The 23,056-nt window shown below is 42.2% G+C and overlaps 1 protein-coding gene across 1 annotated transcript in view; it reads left to right on the top strand.

Moving 5' to 3' along the window:
- Positions 1–3,839: 3,839 nt before the first annotated feature.
- Positions 3,840–23,056, top strand: part of ZSWIM6 (zinc finger SWIM-type containing 6) — a 180,582-nt gene continuing 161,365 nt past the window's right edge. The window contains exon 1 of the mRNA XM_024578379.3: positions 3,840–4,546. Within this exon, the coding sequence (XP_024434147.3) occupies positions 3,925–4,546 (622 nt within the window). The 5' untranslated portion in view covers positions 3,840–3,924. The remainder of the gene's footprint in view (positions 4,547–23,056) is intronic.

Raw genomic sequence — 23,056 nt, 5'->3', positions numbered from 1 at the left:
GACTTCCTACCATCGCCTAATGGTAAACATGGAAACATAACCAGGGGCATTTGGCCCTGATGTGGTCCCTGGAGTAGGGGCCTATAAGAAAAGAGCAATTTTAAGTAATTTAGTAATGATTTCTATGAATACCAGAAAAAAATAACACTGTAAATACCCCCAAAGTGAGAGGTGGCACAGATACCAGCCAACAAGAACATACAGTCACTTACTTCTCTTTTGGCTCATGGACGTAGCTGACCTCTGGAAAGACAGAAGCCTTGCAGTGCAGTACGGGCACTTGGGACTACAGAGGTGGCTGAGGCATAATCCCAACTCTCAGTGAGTATCTAACCAGAGAAGAGAGAGGAGACGGATGGCTCAGACAAGTGCAAACATAACCATGGTGCTAGGCAGAGTGGTATAAATGTTACAGGAGAGATCCAAGGTGGCAGAGGGGCTTCAGGAGAGAGAGATCACACGTCCAGGTGGGTTTTCTCAGAGGAGGTGAAATTTGAGCAAGTCTTTGGAATTTGACAGGGCAGGAATCTGACATGTTGCAAGGGAAGACACATTACAGGCAGCAGGGGTATCCAGAGCAAATATGCAGAGAAGGAAAGTGGGGATGACTTCTGGGGTACTGGGAGAAGTCCTGTTGGGAAAAACAAAATTCCTGTTGGGGAACTGCAAGTTCCGTTGGGTTTTCGTGGGAGAAGAGGCTAGAAAGTTGGGTTTGGTCAAGATCATATTTGAGTTTGGACTTTTTTTCCAGTAGGCAGCAGGGAGCCATTTAAAGGCACTTGAGCAAAAGGATGACACCATCACACTTTAGGAAGCACAGCAGCTGGGTGGGGGAGGATATGGAGGAGGAAAGGTTATACAGACATACTAGTGAGGAGGCTCTGCAGAGAGGAGAAATAATAGAGCTTGAGAGGGGCTGGGATAGACAACACAGCAAATAAACCTATTTGGGACTTGCAAAGGCAAACAGGAATAAAGCTTGAGTGCCTATGAATAGGTGGCAACAGTAGTAACAATCTAAGGGAAGAAACCTGGTTTCCAGGGAAAGGTGGTACTTTGGGTTTGAGTGGCCATGGGTACCCTCCTGGCAATAGAAAAGGAAGCTTGCCATCAGGAAGAAATAACTGAGGTGAAGCAGAGAATAAGGTTGGGAGTGAAAAATGGGGGGAACTCTCCAAGGGGCAGGTCAACAAAAATGGAGAAGAGGACCATGCTAGGTTGTAGTGCAGGGTGTACATTAAATCAGTGGTCCCCAACCTTTTCTGGCACCAGGGATGGGTTTTGTGGAAGAAGTGGAATGGGGTGGGTGGGAGGGAACAGGAGGCGGAGCTCAGGTGACCTTTCCTTGCAGCCTGGTTGGGTGTCCCTGCATTAAACACTTTGGAGGAAGAGAAACCCAAAAACAAGGCAGAGAAAGAGAAACTGGAGACATTGGAGGGGTAGAAGAGTGTCAGGGAAACCCGAGAGAGTAATACCATTAAAAAAGCAGAGAGTGGTCTCAATGAAAGAGAATGCAGAGAGGGAAAACTGGGTCAGGCTGAGCTGGTGGCTCTGGATTTGTATTCACATTAAACTAAACCCCTCCAACGTAGGCCAATGTCTTAAATCCAGTCTCTTTGGTTCATTACAAAATTGAGGTCTCTAAACGTTAGACTTCCAAAGGTGTCTCTTTTCCTGTTAAGTATGAATTAATTTCTTCTATCAACACTTCCTATGACCCTGAATGAGTTACTTACCCTGTCTGGGGGCACCAGTTTTGTCATCTTTAACTTTCCAGTTCAAGCGATTCTATGGGTATATATACGAAAGTGCTTGTAAATCTACACACTAGTATACAAACCTAAGTCCTATCTTGACTGTATTTGAAGACAGTGTTTTACTTTTCAACTTACTTTGCACTATCATCTATACTTTTTAAAAACTTAAAAACTTTTATTTTTAAGAGGTCCATCTGCCATTGAGATATTCTTCCAATTTTCTGCCCAGGCCTTTTCCTAAGCATTGAGGAGGTGCCCAGAAAAACATCAGAGGAATCTACAAAAACATAATGTCACCAAAATTTTCCTAACAAGTAAGGCAGCTATGAAAAGTCTGCCAGTGTCCCGTCCCTCTGGGACCTGGAGCCCTTCGTAAGGCCTAACAAGGGGAAGAGCCAGGAGCTGGAGCTCGAGGTCTCCCACGTCGGCCATGAGTGGGAGATTTTCTTTAAACTCGGAAGCGCTCTATCCCTTTAAATTCAGGCAACGAGGAAGGCGGGTGTCAGTCAATAACCTTAATAGATGCGAAAGTGCCAAAGAAGATAGTTAATCTTCTACAATAGCGATAGTATCAGTAACACTGTTTACAGTAAAAACAGAAGGTGGGGCAAAGAGTAAAGATGCCTCTAACGTGCTAATTAGGTCCGTGGCTTCGACTGAGATTTGACCGAACTCTGCGGAGCGCAAAGAACGAGGTCCACAGGGTTCCTGGTTCAGCTCGGTACTCGCTTCTTCCCCTTCGCCAGCGCCCTCGCGCCAGCGAGCAGCGCTCTTCCCTCGCTTTCGTTCGCCTGCTCCCCACTGGCTGCTCATCCCAAGGAGGCTGGGCCGCTCGGGTGCAGCTAGGGCGTCAGAGAACGCGGCCCGCGGCCTGAACTCCTCGGCTCTCCGCAGTCAAGCCGAGCGGACGGTCTAAGTGCGCACTGAGAGCGCTCGCAGCCACCGTCCGCTGCCGAACCCGGGCGCTCCGTCTGCAGCGGGTTGCGCTATGCGCGCGCGCTCGTGGGGCGTGTGCGCGCGCTCCCGTGACGTGCGTACTCACAAAGGTGTGTTTGCTAAATCCACTACCCGAGTGTATCCTTCACTGGGCCTGGAGCAGGATCTCGGCGGCACGGTAGCAGGGGAGTTGAAGGCTGGGTCAAGTTTTCCAGCTCCGCTCTGGGATGAGGGAGCGCGAGGGCACGGCGGTCACTCCAGCCGCGGGGTAGGTTTCGAGCGCTCTGAGCGTTTTCGGACACCTTGACAGGCTCGGCCAGCAGCCCAGCCGCCGGGACCAAGCGGACAAGGGACTCGGGGCTGCGTGCGCTGCAGCCCAGCTGGGCAGCAGAGCGGGTGCTCTCCTTCCTCACCCGGGTCTACAAAAGTGAACTGGGTAACAGCCGCCGAGCGCAGCCTCCGCCTTCTTCCCCCGCGCCGCCGCAGCTCCGGCTGGGAGTAGGGGGAGTTCCCCCGGGCTAGTTGGAGGGGAAGCGGACAGCCAGGCGACTACAGCCGCACCTCCTCTGCCTTCCTCTTCACCCCCGTCCCCAGGGCTCCACGCCGCATTTCTTTGTTTTGAAAGCGCCTCCCCCGCCCAGAGGCTTTTTCCCCGGCGGGCTACTTCTGCCTGGGGGGGTGGGGCCTTGGCCCGCGGGCCCCGCCCCCCACTTAGCTCGGACCCTTTTCCGGGCTCATCCCCTACATTTCCCCTTCCATCTCCGCAGCGACCCTAGAGGCGCGCCCTCACTTGCGGGACATCAGAAGGAGGTGGGGAATTGGAAAGGGAAGTTGAGTAGAAAGGGGCGCAGAGACCCATCCACTTTGGGCCAGGTCCCGAGGCCCGCCCCCTCCCGCGGGAACCCCACCTGAGCCCCGCCCCACCGCGTCACGGAAGCCTGACATTCTCAGAGCCCACCGGCACCAACCCGCTACCCCCGTGTTAGCCGAGCGCTCTATTTATGTTTCTGCCCGGCAATTTGCATAGGCCACACCCCTTGCCCTAGGTCCCCCTATTGGTGCCCCGCCTCAGCCTTGACGTCACGGAGGAGGCCCTACCTCTAGTGCCCGTACAAGGAGCGGCGGGCCCTAGATGGCAGCGTGGCGTCGCGGCGGCGTGTGCGTGTCGCGCTTCCTTGTGCCGTTTATAGGGTCCCGGCACTTCCGCTGTTGGGTTAGAAGCGGCGCGGTCATGGCGGAGCGCGGACAGCAGCCTCCTCCCGCGAAACGGCTGTGCTGCCGGCCGGGCGGCGGCGGCGGCAGCAGCGGCGGCGGCGGCGGAGGAGCGGGTGGCGGCTACAGCTCTGTCTGCCGGCCGGGCCCGAGGGTGGGCGGTGGGGTTGCGGCGGTGTGCGGGGGCGGCGCGGCACTGGGGTTGCTGCCGCCGGGCAAGACCCAGAGCCCCGAGTCGCTGCTGGACATCGCGGCGCGCAAGGTGGCGGAGAAGTGGCCGTTTCAGCGCGTGGAGGAGCGCTTTGAGCGCATCCCGGAGCCGGTGCAGCGCCGCATCGTCTACTGGTCCTTTCCCCGCAGCGAGCGGGAGATCTGCATGTACTCGTCCTTCAACACCGGCAGCGGCGCCGCGGGCGGCCCCGGCGACGACAGCGGCGGCCCCGGCGGCGCGGGCGGTGGTGCGGGCGGCGCGGGCAGCGGTAGCTCCTCGTCTTCGCCGGCCGCCACCTCGGCCGCCGGGGCCGGGGTCCCGCCGGTGGGGGCCGCCGGGGCGACGGACGGTGGCGACGAGACACGGCTTCCTTTCCGCCGGGGCATCGCGCTGTTGGAGAGTGGCTGCGTCGACAACGTCCTGCAAGTCGGTGAGTCACGGGGCAGCCTTGGGCCGGTCGGTCGGTCAGTCCGTCAGTCTCTCGGGGGCAGGGCGCCTGCTCCCTCTCCTTCGGTCAGCCCCTCCGCCCGGCGTGCGCCAGTACCCCTGGCCGGTGCCCTCACTGGCTCGGACGGTCCTCTGGAGCGGAGCGCCCATTTCCTTCCCGCCCCACCCCGCCCCCTGTCTCCCCGGACGGGCCGGCGCGAGTGGGAAATGAATCAGCAGGACGCGCCCCGCGGCGGGGTCGGCGGGGTGGGTGTCGGGTGCCGGGGACCCGCTCGGTTCCCCGCCCACCTCCCGAGGAGCACATCCTGTGGAGCTGCTTGCCTTCCTAGGGGGGTTGGATGTGGACAAAGGCGCCGGCGGACTGCCGGGCTCTGGCACAGGGTGTGTGGCGGGGCCGTGCGGGGCGGGGGAGGGGGCGCGGGCCGCACAGACAATGCCGGTCGGGGCCGAGCCGGCGGCCGGGCTGCGCTCTCCCTCTTCTTTCCTGTCGTCTGTCGTTCGCTCCTCTTCATTTCTCCCGGTTCCCCTCCCCGCCTCTTCGTTTTGAGGGGTGGGGAATACATTTTCATGCCACTTGGCGGCCGCTCCTCTTAGGGCTTCGACGGGCCGGCAGCCGCGACGCTCCGGGGTCGCTGCGGCGTCTGGTCTCGCCCAGGCGAGCGCCGCCGGCCGCCCGAGGATTTAAGTGTCTTTTTCTTTCTCCGTTTGTCCTGTTTCGGAGCAGCGCTGGAGGGAGGGGGCGGAGGGCTGTGCCCCTCTCCTGAGGGATATCTTGCCCCCAGGACACCCCGAATTAAATGGCGCGAGTCTGGGAAGGAGCGGCTCGCGCTTCCTTCTTGGGGGGGCCACGGCGGTGCCCGGGGACTGTTGCTGCCTGAGTTTGGTTCGCGCTGCTGGCCCGGTGCTCGGTGCGAGCCGGGGACAGTTACGGGCTTTGCGCTCGCTGCCGGCGGCTGCGGGAGCGGGAGGCCGAGGGGCTCCGCGGCCGCTCCCGCGTCCCTCCTGCCGCGGCCGCCGGCAGCCGGGCATGACCCCCCACTTTGTTCTGATTTTCAGGTTTATTTGTGCCCCTTTCAGTTTTCTGTCACACTCCGAAAAGGGGAAACCAAACAAAAGAGTCTCTATTTCTTTTCAGGGCTTGTAAAGTAGAAGATATTTGACAAAGGCGAGAGAGGACTTGTGATTTAAAGCTGTACAGCCCTCCTTTCTTTGACAGACCTTGAGAGTTTTTTCAAATACCGAGTTTAAAAGGTTTCTCTGTCTCCCCACCCTAACCCCACCCCGGGGTTTTTATTTTTTCTACCCCTGTGCAGATAGCTTTTTCAGCCATAGCAATGGGGATGTTTGAGCTGACGGAAAAGAACAATGCTTATTAGTGAAAGTATCTCCTCCCCATATTTTTTTCTTGATTGCAAATAGCATGTTTTCTACTCTCCCCTATTGCTCTGTACTTTATAATTGTAGCGGTGAACAGGGTGCCTAATGAATGTGAAGAGGTTTGGAAGCATCAGTCTCTGATTTTTAATTCTTTCCGTAGTCAGGTCCTTTTATTTTTATCTTTGGGAGTTAGGTGGGGGTCTGGATAGGGGCCCCGAGAGAGAATTCAGATTTGTTTTATCGTGTCTGGTTAATTTGAATTGTAATACAGTCTGCAGATGTGATTTTCTGCATGGTCATTTATTTCCAAAGGCATCCCCCAATGTTGCCTTTTCTAGGTTCAGCACCCTTTCCTTCTGTCTTAAAGGGGGTTCAACTTTTGAGGCTACCTTTAAAAAAAATCTAATTAACATTCTTCAAGTTTTTCTTGTTTCCTGCCGGGTTGAACGGGTTGAAAGGGTTGAAAGGCATCTATGGGTTCTCAATATAACCAACTAGAGTTTGCGAATTTTTATGGCTTGGCTGGCAACCTTGAGGTTTTTCTTCCCCTTCTGTGCTTGATTCTGCTTGCGAGCAATGAGCAATGACAGGAGAGCACACAGGGAGGGTTTCTTGGCTGATTGCATTTAAACCAGGAATTCATTCAGCCAAAGAGTGATAAATAAAAGATGCAATCTTCTTTAGGAGACAGACACACAGCGTGGGCTTTGCCTGCTTTCATTAGTGAAGAGGCCTGGGTGAGTTGTGAAAGAAAATAGTAACTTTTTGAATAGTCCCCAAAAGGGAAGGAGACCACTGAATGGAGTTGCCATTGGTTCATGTGAGGTAGGGTGATGGTTCTTAACAGTTTTGAAGGATTGACCACTCCTTAGGAAATTCATTCATGCTAAGCTGCAGAAATTGTGGAAAATATTCGCTGTCCTCCACCCAGTTCTGCCGATATTCTTAACTTCCAAGTTGTGTTCCTTGTGCCAGTCAGCAGAGAGATGGAAGGCTGGTACATGCCTGGGTGCTGGCGCTGTGATATAGAAAATGTATGACCAGGTTTTTTTTTTTCTTTTTGATGGAGAGTGGCTAGATTAACCATCTAATTTAGCTCTAAGTGGTGGTTTGAATTGGTATACTAACTCAAGAGGCTTATTTTATAATTTTGTGATTTGAGGTAGAACTCTTTTTTTTTTTTTTTGCTTCAGAACTGGAAATGGGAAAGAACAAAGTACAGTGTTGATAGCATCATAAGCCATTTTCTGGTATTGCAAGATTATAAGTTTGTATAGGGAGTATTCATTGACTTTTGTAGAGATGACTAAATTATAGCTACAATAGGGAAAATCTAGTTCTTGGACTCTTTTTTACATTTACGCTGTTGAAGATTATTTAAGGATTGAGGGACAGAGAATTGAGACTTACTGGAAATTGAACATACTTGGTAGTTATTTTTCAACTCCTAGATTTTAAGACATCCAAAGGAAATAAATTAAACTTCTGGTGTGGTAGTTGTAATCAGTATTTAATTGATGCAGAGCTCTCCATCAGTTGATTATAGAAAGTTTAGATGAAAGGTAGTTGGCTTATTTTTGTTAAATGGTAATATATTGGAGCTATTGTTGAAGATGCTTGTATGTAAATATTATTGATGTCATTTAAGTAATGATTTAGAAGTCACATAAAAAAATTTCCCCAATATTTTGCCTGGGATAAAACCTTGTAATATGAGCTAAAATTTTAATTATAAACAAAAGTACATAAATGCAATTGTATAAAATGCCTAAAAATTTCTGCAGGACTGAAAACATGATAAACCAAGTTAAACAGCTAACTGGGGCAAATATATCTAGAATGTTTGACCGAAGACTGATGGAGAACTCCAAAAAATTCTTTAAAAAAAAAAAGAGATGAGTAACCCAGTAGAAAATGGGTAACATGTTTCACAAAGAAGTGCACATGATTAGATGTACCTCACTTAACCCTCTTATAAAGAGACACAAATAAAAATAACATGCTCTCTTTCTCTCTCCCATTGATGAAGACTAACAAGATGGGTAGGCAGTACTCAGAATGGGTAGAGGAGGTGAGAGAAGAGGATGCTGCTTCCCTGCTGTTTGGCACAATATTTTTGTGTCATTTCTAGGAATTTATGCTGTAGATACACTGACACTAGTGCACAAAGGTGTTCCGTAGAGTGAGCAATGCTCATTGCTGTATGGTTTGCAATACTGAAAAGCTTGGAATCGATCTACACTTCTATCAGAAGAGTAGTACTCATGGAATACTATGCAACCATGGAAAAAATTGAAGTAGGTTTATACGTAGTGACAAGAAAAGGTGACCTGAATATTTTGTTTTAAAACAAGCCAATTGTTCATATAATTTGCTGCAACTTGTGTTTAAAACAAATTTTATTTAAAACATTGAATAGTGGGTATTTTTGGAGACGGGCACTTAAGTGTATAGACAAGGTTTTGTGGGGAAGTTTACTTTTTATTTTATGTCTGCCTTGTGGTTGGATTTTTCATGAAACTGGAAGCTTATATTTTTGTAATACAGATCTTAGAAAAATTATTCTCGTGATTTTAGTTCATTTATGTGTATGTGTATGTGCATGTTCCCTTTCTGAAGACCTAGTGGACGTTCGATTTTACTTGGCTTTGAAACACAGTTTCCTTATTTGTGACTATCATTTTAAAAGCAAGAAATCTCTAAACAAAACAAAACCAGGGTTTTGTATGAGAAAGATAAGGTTTAAAAGGTTTTTTATGTTTTCTTTTAAGAAAGCTATCCCCTTTAAAAATTACACAATTGGATCTGTACTAATCCCACATCCTTACATGCTTTATGTTTTTGTTAGAAAATGAATTTCCTTCAGTGATGCAAAATGAGTTTGTTTCCTTTAAGAAACTTACTTACATATACATATGATAGAACAAACTCGTGTGTTAAAAATTTGTATAGGGTAATCATTAAACTTGAACTGCTTTTGACCTTCAACTGTTATTTTAAGAGGACAAATATCCTAGAAAAGAAAGCAGATTATAGGTAAGTATAAACATTTTAGAAACAAAGCAGATTATAGGCTGCTATTTTTTAAATGGTAAAGAACGACCCGGAACTTACAAAAACCATTTTTAGTTACTTTTCAGATAACTATGATAAAATTGTAAGAATGGTGCTTTCTCACAACAAAAAAGCCTAATTTACTTTTCTTGGTTTATTAATTTTTTGACATATCTAACTAAATATTTAGGGGTTACTGCAAATTAGAAAACATGAGCTGCTTCCTCCTTTAAATGGATGGGAAGACTCTATGTCTTTCTGAGGAATAAGTATCAAATGATAATTTGGAGAAAAAATGTTACATAGTCTTGTCCCATGAAAAGTGACTCTTGTTTCTCAGTCCTACCCAGAGTCTCAAAAATAAAGTGTGTTGGTTATATTTGTTTAAAAAATACGAGTTTCTTTCCAGTTTTTGCTTTCATTGCCTAGTGTTCTGCTGAGAATATGCTTTGTACATGGTTTTCAGTTCTTTAAAAATAGGATGACTCCTTTATTTTTTTCATCTAAAAAGGGTAGCTAAAGCAAGCTTCGGAGAGAATGCAGTGCAAAATCTGCTTTTCATTTTGAAAGATTGTCTTTTAGCTGATAGGCAAACTGTTGTTAAGTTTATGCTATTTTATATTTGTGGAATTCTTGAATAATTATTAGTTTTATGTCAGCTAATATACATGCATATATATTTATGTATTTGTAATTAATTTGGTATCACAAGTGAGCAGAAAAGGAGACAAATGAACCCAGAGGTCGTTTGAGTATTGTTACTTCAAGCACATTCCAGTGACCTCTACGTATAGATGCGCACTATTCCATTTCTTCTTAAAATAAAATAATGCTAACAGATGACAAAACTGTTTTTATGAAATATGTTGCATGATAGCTATTACCAACTTGCAGAGTTATGTATATTTCAAGATGAAAAGATAATCTCAATTCCAGCTTCTTCCATTTTACTGATGAGAAAACTGAGATGCAGACATGTTGAGTAATTTGCAAAGTTAAATTTTGTGTCTTTTTCCACTACTTGGCTACCTCTTAATTTGCTGCGAATGTTTGTTAAGTCTCAGAAATAAGGAAAATATTCTAGAATATAAATTGACTGGACTGTTAGATTCTTTGCTAACATTTTTTTGAATGTTATAAAATATTTCTGGACAGCATTTTAATTTTAGACCACATTCTAATGGCTTCAGTTAAAGCAGTGATTCTAGCATACTAAATACAGGGTAATGTGAAACATTTATAGACATTTTTGGAAATTGTAGAGATGTTGTAAAATGACATTTAAGTTTAAGAAAAGTTTGTTATGATTGCTAACTGTATGAAACTATATTATGTGAAAGAACATGAAAATATGCAAACACTCCTGTAATAATTTACTGAAAGTTCAAAGTGCCTATGCAGAACAACAGAGGTGAACACCCACCCAATAAGAAATTTGACTGTTCTGAATTTAATGTTTATGAAAACTTATCTCATAGTGTCTGTATTTGACCTGTTGTACATTTTTTATTGTTGTCATCAGGGTTCTCCCACCAATAAAGGGTACACACATAACCTCTAGATACACTTCATTTGTGTAATTGATGTGGCTTCAAAACTTACTAACCTCTCTAATTTTAAAGGCCTCTTTGGTTTGGGACTTTCCTTCAATGAGCTGAACATGATTTATGGTGAGCCTCCTAATACTACTGCAACAAAATTTACTCATAGTAATAATAGCAGTTAACACTTTCATTGTAATTAACCATGTGCCCGATACTGTTCCAAGTACTTTATATTTCTTAACAGCCCTGTGAGGTACTTTGATTTTCTCATCTTACTGAGGAGAACACCGAAGCATAGGAAAAAGGCACAAGTAACTTTTGCTTAAGGTCACACAGGCTGGTAAATTATGGAGCCAGATACAACCTGTCTGGAAGGAACTCCTCTCTAACCTTAATATACTGCCTGTGGTAGATCATCATCATGAAAGAAGATGGACCTAAAAAAGGTTCATCTTTAGGTTTGTAGTCTCTTGCTACTTTCTAGAGTGTCTTTCACAGTGGCCAGGATTATAAATTGTATTCATAGCTATGATTTATAATGTGTATTTTTAAAGTCTGAGTTGAAAACTTGTATTTTAGAAATGCCTTTTATGAATGAATTTTTCAGCGTTGGAGTATGGTTGTGTGGGGTGACTTTGATCATCTTCCATCAGACACATTTAACTTTTGAAAAGCCCACTTTTGTGGGCTAGATCTAATTGTAATATGTATGCAGTGAAGGTATTTCTCAAACAACATTTAAGAAATTATGTATTTCTCATTTAAGTCCCTTTTTAACTGTTGTGATTAAAAATTACACTATTTCTTATTGCTGGTAAAAAGATAAAAATTCTTAGAGATAGTTTGTTGGAAGGATTTATTTGGAAGGATTCAGTAGAACCTGCCAGTATATTGCAGCTTTTACTGACAGAATAAGCTGATCAGATAAATTGGAAAAAGCTTATTTAGTGAATTAATGTGCCTAAAATTCAGGTGACTCACTGTCTGGTCCTGGCTTATTTAACAGTCTGTTTACTTAAAACATTTTTCATTGTTAATTGGTGTCAGATCCATAATGTTGGAAGGTATTATACAGAAAAAATGCATAAGAAGATAGCATGTAGAATGGGGGTGTCAAACTCATTTTCACGGGGGAGGGCACATCAGCCTCGTGGTTGCCTTCAAGGGCCAAATGTAATTTTAGGACTATATAAATGTAACTACTCCTTAACTAGGGGCAAGGAGCTCGGCGCCGCCGCCAGGTAGAAACAAGGTGCCAGGTCGGATAAAACAAAGTGGAGGGTCGGATTCTGCCTGTGGGCCTTGTGTTTGCCACCTGTGACGTTGAATGAGTCTACAGAAGCAAGGTTAAATTTTTGTACTTAATTACACAACACAATGTAGAATGCTACATGTGCCACATCGTACCTGTTAAATATTTGCTGACAGTGATGAGCATTTTTATACACGAAGTATGGGTATTTTATAATTACAGTATAAAGGGCAGAGCCTGGAACCTCTTCTTGGTGTTAATGGTCTGTCTTGGTAGAGGCCTGCAGAAGTTGAAAGGGTCGTGCACTGTATTTGTTATTGTTGAACCTTTGCATCCTGCTACTGCTTTATATAATTCATTTCTGTGAAGAAGGTAGTTGTAGATTTTATAAGTATGTCATAAAATAAACCTTTAAAACTTTAATGCCAAAGTTTATAATCTGATTGTGGTATGTGAATAAGGACTTATTTTTTAATGTTTGCCCTGTTTATTTCCGTTTTTTAAAAGCATTAAGTTTCCTTAGCACGTAAGATTTTGTACTCTTGCCATCATTTACTAGTTTTCTCTTCCTTCCCTCCCCCAGTTATCACTTGTGTTACTTTTGTCGTAAACTTTCTATACTTTCTCTAGACCCACAGTAAAGCTCAGGATTGAAATGACCATGACTGCTTTGCGATGATGGTGGAATCAAGTAGGACTTGAGGGCAGGAGATGGAATAGCCTCTGAACCCAACCTGCCTCAGAGCTCCATTTTCTCCCCTCCCTCCCCTTACTGTCCTTCCTCTCTCCCTTCCTTTTTAGGACTTGGAGAAGGGTGTTGGGGGAGAGACAAATAGGAGGGAGTGGTAGGAAAAAAGGCAAGAACTTGAAAGAGGTAGGAAGTACCAATGAGGAGAATGTATTCCATTCCTTTCTATCCCTGAAGTTGTCCCCTCCCCTCTAACCTCCCTTGATTTAGGGAAATAAAGCTGAGGTCACAAGGACCTATGTGTTCCAGCTGCTGCTTGGTTGCTATTTTTAGCCTGGCTCTACATCAGGCTGGCACCAGGCCATGATGGCACATGGCCAGCACGTTGTGGGACTGTTGGCAAATGTCAAAAACCTAAGTTTTTAGGTATCAAACTAAACTAATTTTCAGACATATTCTATGCTGTGATATTCTGCTTACCTCAGTTTTTCAAAATGGGATGTGCATTTTTTTATTTTTTAGGAAGGATTTTTGTTAGTAGTCATACTACCATACCTTTTTGATGGGAAAAAGATTTAAGGATTGCCATATCAGGTCAGACTTATACCTAGCTCGACAATGTTGGTTTTGTGGCGGCACCCAGAGATGTGAAATTTGCTCAATTAATTTAATATGCCTTGGGCGTCTTTAGAGTTGCCATTGCTGTTGAAGTGTGGAGTCTGAATTTGTTTATGTAATTATAGGTGTTTTTAAAATACCTATAATTATATGAACATCAGACATTTAAAAAAACACATTTACTGATTTTTGTGCAGTTGTCAGTGTTCCTTCCCTTTGCTAACAAAGTTGTGTGTGTTTAGATTATTGCTGTAGGAATATATTTAACAAATAAAAAAGGCCACTGTTTATTCTTGTAGGAAGCAGCTAGGTTTTGGTTGAAATATCAGTATCTGGGTCTAGATTTTGTATACACTAGAGCCAGTATTAAGTGGACTGTATTTGCAAACTGAGTTTCAAACTTTTGGATACACGCATGAACTTATGGACTTACTTGATTATCAGTTGTACTCACAAAGAAAAATATGTTGTATTTGTTCTCGAATAATTTTGGAGAGAAATAAAAAGAATGTCACAATGTGAATCTGTATCTTTGAAAGGGACTGGTTAAGCATAACGGTATTTATATTCTCTTCATTGTGGTACACAGAAAAGCTGAGGATAGGTTAGTGTACCATGGACTACACGAAATATGAATAGAAGTAAGGATGGTAATTATCCACTTACTCAATGAATAGTGGTGTAATGTACTTGGATCTGTTGGATGGCAGGATAACATTTAGTTAGTGCACTGATCTGATGGCCTTCTTAAGACAGTACAAAGTAATTGGCCAAAATAAGTAGAAATAGAATCAAATTGATTTTCCTTTCTCACTTTGTCTTTAAGGTAGCTATTGGGTGAATTCTGCTGAATTCACTTTTGTGAAATAAGAAAGCAAAAGGTGAAAATAAAATCAGTCCTATTAAAAAATGGGAAGAAGACCCAAATAGGCATTTCTCCAAAGAGGACATTCAGGTGGCCAATAGATAATAGGAAAAGATGCTCAACATTACTTATCAGAGAAATGCAAATTAAATCCCCAATGAGATATTACCTCACACCTGTCAGAATGGCTATCATCAGTAAATCAAAAATGCGATAAAAAGGGGACCCTTGTACTCTTTTGATTGGATGGCAAATTGGTGTAGCCATTATGAGACATAATATGGAGGTTCCTCAAATAATCAAAAATAGAACTACCTTATGACCCAGCAGTCCAACTTCTGGGTATTTATCCAAAGTTAATCAAAACACTAATTTGAAAAAGCATGTGAACCCATGTGTTCATTGCAGCATTGATTACAATAGCCAAGATGTGAAACAACCTGTGTCACTTAATTGACGATTGGATTGAAATGTGGTATATATCTACAATGGAATATTACTCAGCCATAAAAAGAATGAAATCTTACAACATGGATTGCAACAACATGGATGGACCAAGAGGGTATTATGCTCAGTGAAATAAGTCAGAAAAAGATAAGTATTATATGATTTAATTAATATGTGGAATCTAAAGAACAAAATAAATGAACAAACAAAAGAAAAAAATACTCGTAAATGCAGAGTACATTTTGATGGTTACCCAATGGGAGGAGGGTTGGTAGTCTCGGTGAAAAAGTTGAAGGGATTAAGAAGTACAAATTGGCAGTTACAAAATAGTGGTGAGGATGTAAAGTGCAGCATAGGGAGTATAGTCAATAGTGTTGTAATAATTATGTATGGTGTCAGGTGGGTGCTAGACTTACCAGGGGGATCACTTTGTAAGTTATATAAATATCTAACCACTATCCTGATAACCTGAAACAAATAATATTGAATGTCAACTGTAACTGAAAAGAAAATTTAAAAAAAAAGTGTAAAGTGAGGGATTAGTGAAAGGTGAATTGCTGGTCTAACAGTTTACAGAGGCAGATGTTACAGTTCATTTAAATTCTTACATCTTAAAGTGATTCTTACATTGTGGATTAAGAGCAAGTTGGGCAGCTTGCTGTTACTGATCCAAGAATATTTTATTTCTTTACTTACAGTAAAACCAAAAATTTTATTGAGGAATATAATAAGAATGTCTTAGGGAAAGAGTATTGATACAGTATCAACTATATTGAGTTATGTCACAGTGTAGTAATTATACTGTATGGTATCTTTCTGCAGCTAGAGGTTATGGTAGGCATTTCCGGAAGTGCCTTGGAGATAGAGCCATTGATCTACGTATGTATGTTTCTGCAGATGGTGTACACGTGTGTATGTAAAATTTAATATGCATATAACATTCTAATCTACTGGGTGGTAGTAGGTAAGTGACTATCTTTTGGATCCTTAATTTAATATGGATTTTATTTAGGGGAGTCTTGTAAAAGATGGCAGCTCCAGCTTAACTAACAAGCTTAATTAAAACCAAAGCCCAGAAGGTAGTTTGACTATTGCTGTTTAGAGTTCTTATAAGCAAAGTGCTCAAATGACGTTCCTTATTGGAACTTGTCAGAGCAGTTTCTCTGCAGTTTTCATGGATCTCTCTTAGCAACTTATTAAAAAGGCATTTTGTCTTAAGCTGTTTCATAAATAGCAGGAAATTCCAAAGTACTGGATAGTATTGCATTTTTGCTTTCAAAAGGACTATTTCGGTGGAGAAAACAGTTTTTAAAAAAGTATTTATTGTAACAATTTATGGCAAAGTACTTTAAAATGGACAGATTTAAAAAAAAAATTCTTGTTTCAACAGTAATTTGTTTCATTCATGATTTTTCATGCTCATTTATTTTTTTATAATTTGTTTGCAGAGTTTATAATACTAATTTGTTAGACCAAAATTTTGTGATATCAGAGCCAGTGACTGAGTTTATTCAAAAATCAGTCTTATGTATTATGTCTGAATTGGTATTAGTAGCTTATAGCTTAGCAGTGGCTTGTCTTTTGATTTTGATAAATCATGAGACTTCTGTGCTCTTCTGTGAAATTTAATTTTGGACATAATGATATGGTTTGTAGCTTTAAACTGTGTGTGTGTGTGTGTTTGCGGTTTGGGGAAGGTAGTGGTATGCTAAGTGGTGGTGAGTTAAACTCAGAAAAGCACAAATTCAAGTAGCCAGGTTTGAATATAGAGGGTTCTTTTCCTACTCCTCTTTCACTTCTAGAATTTATATGTCATTGGGCTGCTTATTTAATGTTGCTATATAAAAACTTATTTTTTACTTACTTCCCTCCCCGCCATTCTTCTGTTGAAGGTAGCAACAGTTCAGAATGTAATCTGTGAGAGTTAACTGTATGACAGTCTCTTAGGTATATACTGACTGTTGCATCTCTAAAAGGCCAATTTAAAAAATTCACTCCTTGAGTTACTGTTTCCATTTTTGATCTTGTACAATTGTAGAGCAACTAGTTTTCTCCTTTTTGGTTTAACCATTTAATCATTTAGAATTGAGCTTGGAACCCAACTCTTTCAAGAAGCCTTATTTAAAAAATCTGGGAGTGTCTATATCCTGATTCTTTAAAGAAGACTTACATGATGAATTTAGAGCCATCATACTATTTTTTAAAAAGGTAAAATAGTAAATAAGTACATTTAGATAATCTGGTTTTCTTCCAGTGAAAGTAGACAGACCTTCTAAAATTCTACATGGGGTGGTTGCAGAGACTGACACTGGCCTGATGCATGACCTGTTCTAAACTTGAGAACACAAATATGGAACTCGCCTTTGATGTACAAATAGTAGGAAATGGACAGTTTCTTAGGAGAACTCGGAAGTCAAATCCTTTTGTAGGATTGCAGGATTCTAAGCACCTTTGGTAGAAGGAGCAACGGTTGGCTATAAAACAATTCAAAACATGAAGTGCTAACAAATAAATGTAAAAAATACTCTGCCATATACTGTTATGGAGTCATTTTGAGTTTCTCGTATGTGTAGTGTTATTTTTGGGGTGAGAATAAGAGTATTTAAATACAAGGTCCCCTTTTGGAATGAAAAATGAATCTGCTAGATTGAAAAAAAAGTTTTTGGCCAATTACATATCCAGGCCAGCCAATTATATAGTATTAATTGTATAGTATGTGTATAGTAGACATTGAAATGGCACTTGAATGAATGATAGACTTAGATTTTAAGCCAGTCATTGTGAGTGCTTGTATGAAATTCTGTTAGTTGAAAACAGTAGCTCCAAGTTCTAATTTCTATTTGATTTTCTGAATGTGAGCTGCATAACTTAGTCTCTAAGAGGTATTTTGAGTAGGGGATGACAACAAGAGAGGCAGATTGGTCTTTAGGACTTGGTTTATTATCATCAGTACACTTCAACAGATACTGTTAGGTTTCTTTCTGACTTATTTGAGGGGACTTTTTCTTTAAGCTTCTTAACTTACTAACAGCATCAGCCAAAGAGCTGTTCTGTGAAAACATTTTTTTAAATTACTGGTAGATAGTTCCAGCTTCTAAAAAGAAAATAATTTGGGCATTCCCATTTAGAACAATACTTTCGGGTTACCCAAGGAAATAACTTAGATTTATAATGCCCCTGAGGAATTAAGACAACATTTTTATTTTCTTTAATCATTCACTTTTTTAAAGAAACTGGCAAAAGTAAATTCAATTAGTTTTTTTAACCTCCCCCCCCGCCAGATGACTTGCAAAGCACATATAATTTTAAAATATCCACAAGATCTTACACATTGTGAAAAGATACTGGCTAATTAATAGGAATGGTTTATTAAGCTGGTTTACAAAATGCTGATGGAAATAGGCTTTCCCTGGAGATAGGCTTTGTTAAGACTCAGTTTTGCATAAAATGGGATAATCCAACCAGTTTTTTGAACATTTAATAATAAGGGTATGTTCCCAGTGATTGATTCCTGAGAGGGATGGGTTATTCAGGTATTGGGTATCCACTTGTTCCCATTTGCCTAGTCAATCTTGTTTTATGCCTCTTTTCCTGACATAATTGTGAATTTTTATTCTTATAAGTATTCCAGTTCAGATGATACACCATATAGTTTATATCTTGTTTTTCACAAAGAAGGGGACATTTAATAAATTGTTTAAAATTATGCTCTGTGTTTTCATGCTCACACACTCCAGCCTCTGTGTAGGGAGGGAGAGAGCAACAGCGAGAGGGAGAAAGGGAGGGATGGAGTTGTTGTTTAAGATTGAAAGGAGACCTTTGGCGTTTCTCTGGTCTTCATCAGCTGGCTCCACTCAATCTCTTTCACATAGAAAATACATGATTTCTGTCTGGGTTCTCATTCACACGGAAAGGAAGCAGTTAAAGATTCTCAATATCTATTGGTTTGATTGTGGTATGTCCCAACACTCCCCTCTCCCACTTCCCCATCTCCCATTCCCTGTACCACTACCCCTTTTTTTGCAGTTTAATGACATGTAAATTTTTAAATTCTTTTTTAAAAAAGATTTTATTTATCTATTTTTAGAGAGAGGGGGAGGGAGGGAGAGAAACATTGATGTGAGAGAGAAACATTGATTGGTTGCCTACTGCACATGCACTGACCAGGGACGGAATCGTAAACCCAGGTATGTGCCTTGACCTGGAATTGAACCTGTGACCTTTTGGTCTGCAGTGCAGGATACTGCCCAACCAACTGAGCCACACCAGCCAGGGCTAAATTCTTATTTAATGTTAATTTTTTGGGCACACATTTGTATTAATGATAAAATTTTATTTGTACACTTTTAACCATAGATTGATGTTCACAGGTACTGCTCATTTTAGGTACTTGCAGTTAGCCACATCAGTGAGTGTATCATTTGCTAATCACAGGATGGTGAGCTTGGAGAAGATGCCTGATCCATCAGGAGACTTGAGTCTCCTTCACTGGGTATTGCCTTACTACCTGTGTCCTTATAGCCAGACCATTTACTGACCCTGGGCTGCCTTGAGTCCTTACAAAATGGGAATGATTATACCTCTGTCACCTCTGTCATGAGGCTGTTACCAGATTCCATGTGAGAATACATGGAAGTACTTGAGTCCTAAATAATTATGCAAAGGGGAAGTATATTATTGTTATGTAGCAGTTCAGTTTTTCCTAATTTTTTTCATTTACTATTATTTTCTCTCAATGTTCTATATTTTCCCCAAAACCTACAATCGTCATGTATTAATTTTGTAATCAGAAGGAAAACATTGTTTCAAAAAAGTCTATCTCATTAAAACATTAAATTACCCTATCTACAGATTAATCTGTTGTTATTTTATTATGATTGTAATTGTTGCCTGATCCAGTGCAACTAAACAGAACATATATTATTCAACAAAGTGTGGTATGGTCTTAATATCTTAATGCCTCCCTTGTTTTTGACCCTAATTATTGATGAATTTTATCTTCACTTGGAACTCTAGAATTATTCTCCCTAAAGTGGAATGGGGCTCATTGGAAAGAGGCCTGGCTAAGATCAATTCAGTGACATTCAGGAATAGAATGGAGTTTGTATATTAACCTAGTCACTTGGGGTTTAGTGTCTGGGCTTCCCTGAATTTTTATCATGGGTAAGTAGAGGATGGAAGAAGATACAAATAAATACTCAGTTACAGATACATTTTCTGAATTTCTCAAGCCACATTACTGTTTACTAAGGTCTATATTTCCTTCTTTTGGGGGATTGAATCAATAAAAAGAATTGAGTAACCTTTTCCTCCTGATTTAAAGATTTGCCGATAGAGACTTCTGGCCAAGATGGAGGTGTAGGTAGATATACTTTGCTTCGTCGCACAACCAAGAGAAGGACAACAACAAATTTAAAAACAAAAAATAACCAGAACTGCCAGGAAATCGAACTATATGGAAGTCCAACAACCAAGGAGTTAAAGAAGAAACGTTCTTCCAGACTGTTAGGAGGGGCAGAGATGGGCAGCCAGTGAGGGCCAACATTTGCACGTGGAAAAGCAGGGAGGAACAACTGGGGAGTGAGACAGACTGGGCAACCCAGAGTTCCAGCGCAGAAAACTAAAGCTTTAAAGCCTCTGGCTGTAAAAATCTGTGGGGGTCGTGGCAGCACGAGAAATGCTCAGCTTCACAGGAGAGTTGGTTGGAGACACCCACAGGATCCTAGAATGTACACAAGCCCACCCACCCTGGGAATCAGCACCAGAAGGGTCCAATTTGCTGGTGGGTAGTGGGGGAAGTGACAAAGTCAGCCAAGAGGCGAGTAAACAGCATCGTTCCTCTCAGACCTCTTCCCAACATATACTGCCACAAGGCAGCGAAGTGGATTGTCCTGCTCTGCTGAGTACCTAAGGCTCCGCCCCTTAAAACATAACAGGTGCACCAAGACAAAGAAGTACGGCCCAAACGAAGAACAAATGAGATCAAAACGCCAGACAAAACTAAGCGACGAGCGGACAGCCAACCTATCAGATACAGAGTTCAAGACACTGGTAATCAGGATGCTCACAGAAATGATTGAGTACAGATGGAAAATAAAGAATTGAAGCCTATACAAAGTGAAATAAAAATATACGGAGAACCATCAGTGAAGGGAAGAAAGCCAGGACTCAAATCAGTGGTTTGGACCAGAAGGAAGAAATAAACATTCAACCTGAATAGAACAAAGAAACAAGAATTCAATGAGCAGAGGCTTAAGAACTTCTGGGACGACTTTAAATTTTCCAACATCCGAATTGTAGGAGTGTCAGAAGGAGAAGAGGAAGAGCAAGAAATTGAAAACTTAATTGAAAAAATAATGAAGGAGAACTTCCCCAATCTGGCAAAGGAAATAGACTTCCAGGAAGTCCAGGAAGCTCAGAGAGTCCCAAAGAAGTTAGACTCAAGGAAGCACACACCAAGGCACATCATAATTACCTTATCCAAGATTAAAGATAAGGAGAGAGTCTTAAAAGCAGCAAGAGAAAAGCAGAGAGTTACCTGCAAAGGGGTTCCCATAAGACTGTCAGCTGATTTCTCAAAAGAAACCTTGCAGGCAAGGAGGGGCTGGAAAGAAGTAGTCAAAGTCATGAAAGGCAAGGGCCTACATCCAAGATTACTGTATCCAGCAAAGCTATCATTTAGAATGGAAGGGCAGATAAAGTGCTTTCCAGGTAAGGTCAAGTTAAAGGAGTTCATCATCACCAAGCCCTTATTATATGAAATGCTAAAGGGAGTTATCTAAGAAAAAGAAGTGGTCAAAAATAGGGACAGTAAAATGACAACAAACTCACAACTATCAACAATTGAACCTAAAAAACAAAAAAAACTAAGCAAACAGCTAGAAGAGGAATAGAACCACAGAAATGGAGATCACATGGAGGGTTTTATCGACAGGGATGGGGGAGAAAGGGGGGAAAGGTACAGGGAATAAGAAGCATAAATGGTAGGTACAGAATAGACAGGCGGAGGTTAAGAATAGTATAGGAAATGGAGAAGCCAGAGGACTTACATACACGACCCATGGACATGAACTAAGGTGGGGGAACGCTGGTGGGAGTGGGGGTGCAGGGAGGAGGGATAGAATGGACCGAAAACATGGGACAAGTGTAATAGCATAATCAATAAGAAATACTTAAAAGATATTTACAAATAAAGTATTCAGAAAAGGTCTCAAGTGAAATTTTTAGACCTTACTATGAACTCTGAAATCTTGGCTGTATATATATTTTCTTCAATTCTGTTTTTGGGTGATCTCATAAGCCCTTGTCCTTGAAAAGCTCTGCTGTTGTGACCTGACTACCCACTCCACACACTTTTCTAGCTATGCAGTTAAAGGCCTATTAATGTCCTTTTTGTACTTCTGATACGTATCATAGAGGTTTTCTTTTTATCACATATTCCCTCTTTCTGTGCATGAGGAAGAGCGGACGTTCATGTACTTGTAAGAGTGTAACAATCATAAATTTTGGGCAGGTAGGGATCAGCTATTTTTTTTTTTAAGAGAAAGTCTCTATCTTTTAAAAAAATATTTATTTACTTTTAAAGCAAGAGGAAGGGAGGGGAAAAAGAGAGGGAGAGAAATATCAGTGTGTGGTTGCCTCTTGGCATGCCCCCTACTGGGGACCTGGCCTGCAACCCAGGCACCTTCCTTGACTGGGAATCGAACTGGTGACCTCTGGTTCACAGGCTGGCCCTCAATCCACTGAGCCATACCAGTGGGGTTTTTGTTTTGTTTGTTTGTTTTAATGTAATCTTCATTGTGTTTTCTTGCATTACCATTTAGTCCCCTTATATCTCCCTCCCAATAATCACCACACTGTTGTCCATGTCTGTGAGTCCTTTTTTGCTCAATCCCTGCACCTCCCCCACTGTCTCCCCCCCCCCCCCCGCACCCCTCTCCCCCCGCACCCCTTCCCCCCCCCAGTAGCTGTCTTCCTACTCTCTAAGGGATTATCTCTTAAAATCCAGTTTGGGGCCAAGATGATGTTGCTTCTACAGTTCCTATGGAGAACCTTTAGTGGCCTCACCTTTGCTTAGAGGACTAAAGTCATCATGGGTGTGCAGTGCCTGGCTTTGTTCGGCCTGGACCTCTATATGCCTCTTGCACATTTTCTCCCTTTCTTTCAGCTGCCTCTAGACTGCCCTGCCAGTTGCCTGTGCCCATGTTCTTTTTTCTGCTTGGAATGTTCTTTGCTTAGTTCATGACTTAATTATCAACTTGGCTCAGAGAAATCTGGTGAAGAGCTCTCTCCTTTGTAACCTTAATCATTTTTTGATTGTCTCTTCCATTAGAATGTGTGTATGTCTGTCTGTACTTTTGTATCCATGGCTCCTAGTTACAAACAACCCTTTGCATGTAGTTGACTTTCAGAGAAAGCTTGTTGAACAAATAGATGAAGGACATGGTTATTTTACTTGGGAAATATTTTCTTAACTCTCCAGGAAGAGGCACTGCTTTTACTCAGTGGTTTCATCTACCGCCTGTCCCACAAAGAATGTGTCTGTTTGAAAAACAGCCCAGTTTTGTGTTTGTGACTGCTTTGGGCCACTCAAAGGTACATTTTCATGCATCTCTGCTGTAAGAGGGACTTTCTTAGAAGAGTTTGAG

The sequence above is a fragment of the Desmodus rotundus genome, chromosome 1 (genome assembly GCF_022682495.2).
Source record: "Desmodus rotundus isolate HL8 chromosome 1, HLdesRot8A.1, whole genome shotgun sequence".
Taxonomy (NCBI): Eukaryota; Metazoa; Chordata; class Mammalia; order Chiroptera; family Phyllostomidae; genus Desmodus; species Desmodus rotundus.
Note: the sequence above shows the minus strand (reverse complement) of the source record. Positions and strands in the feature narration are given on the sequence as shown.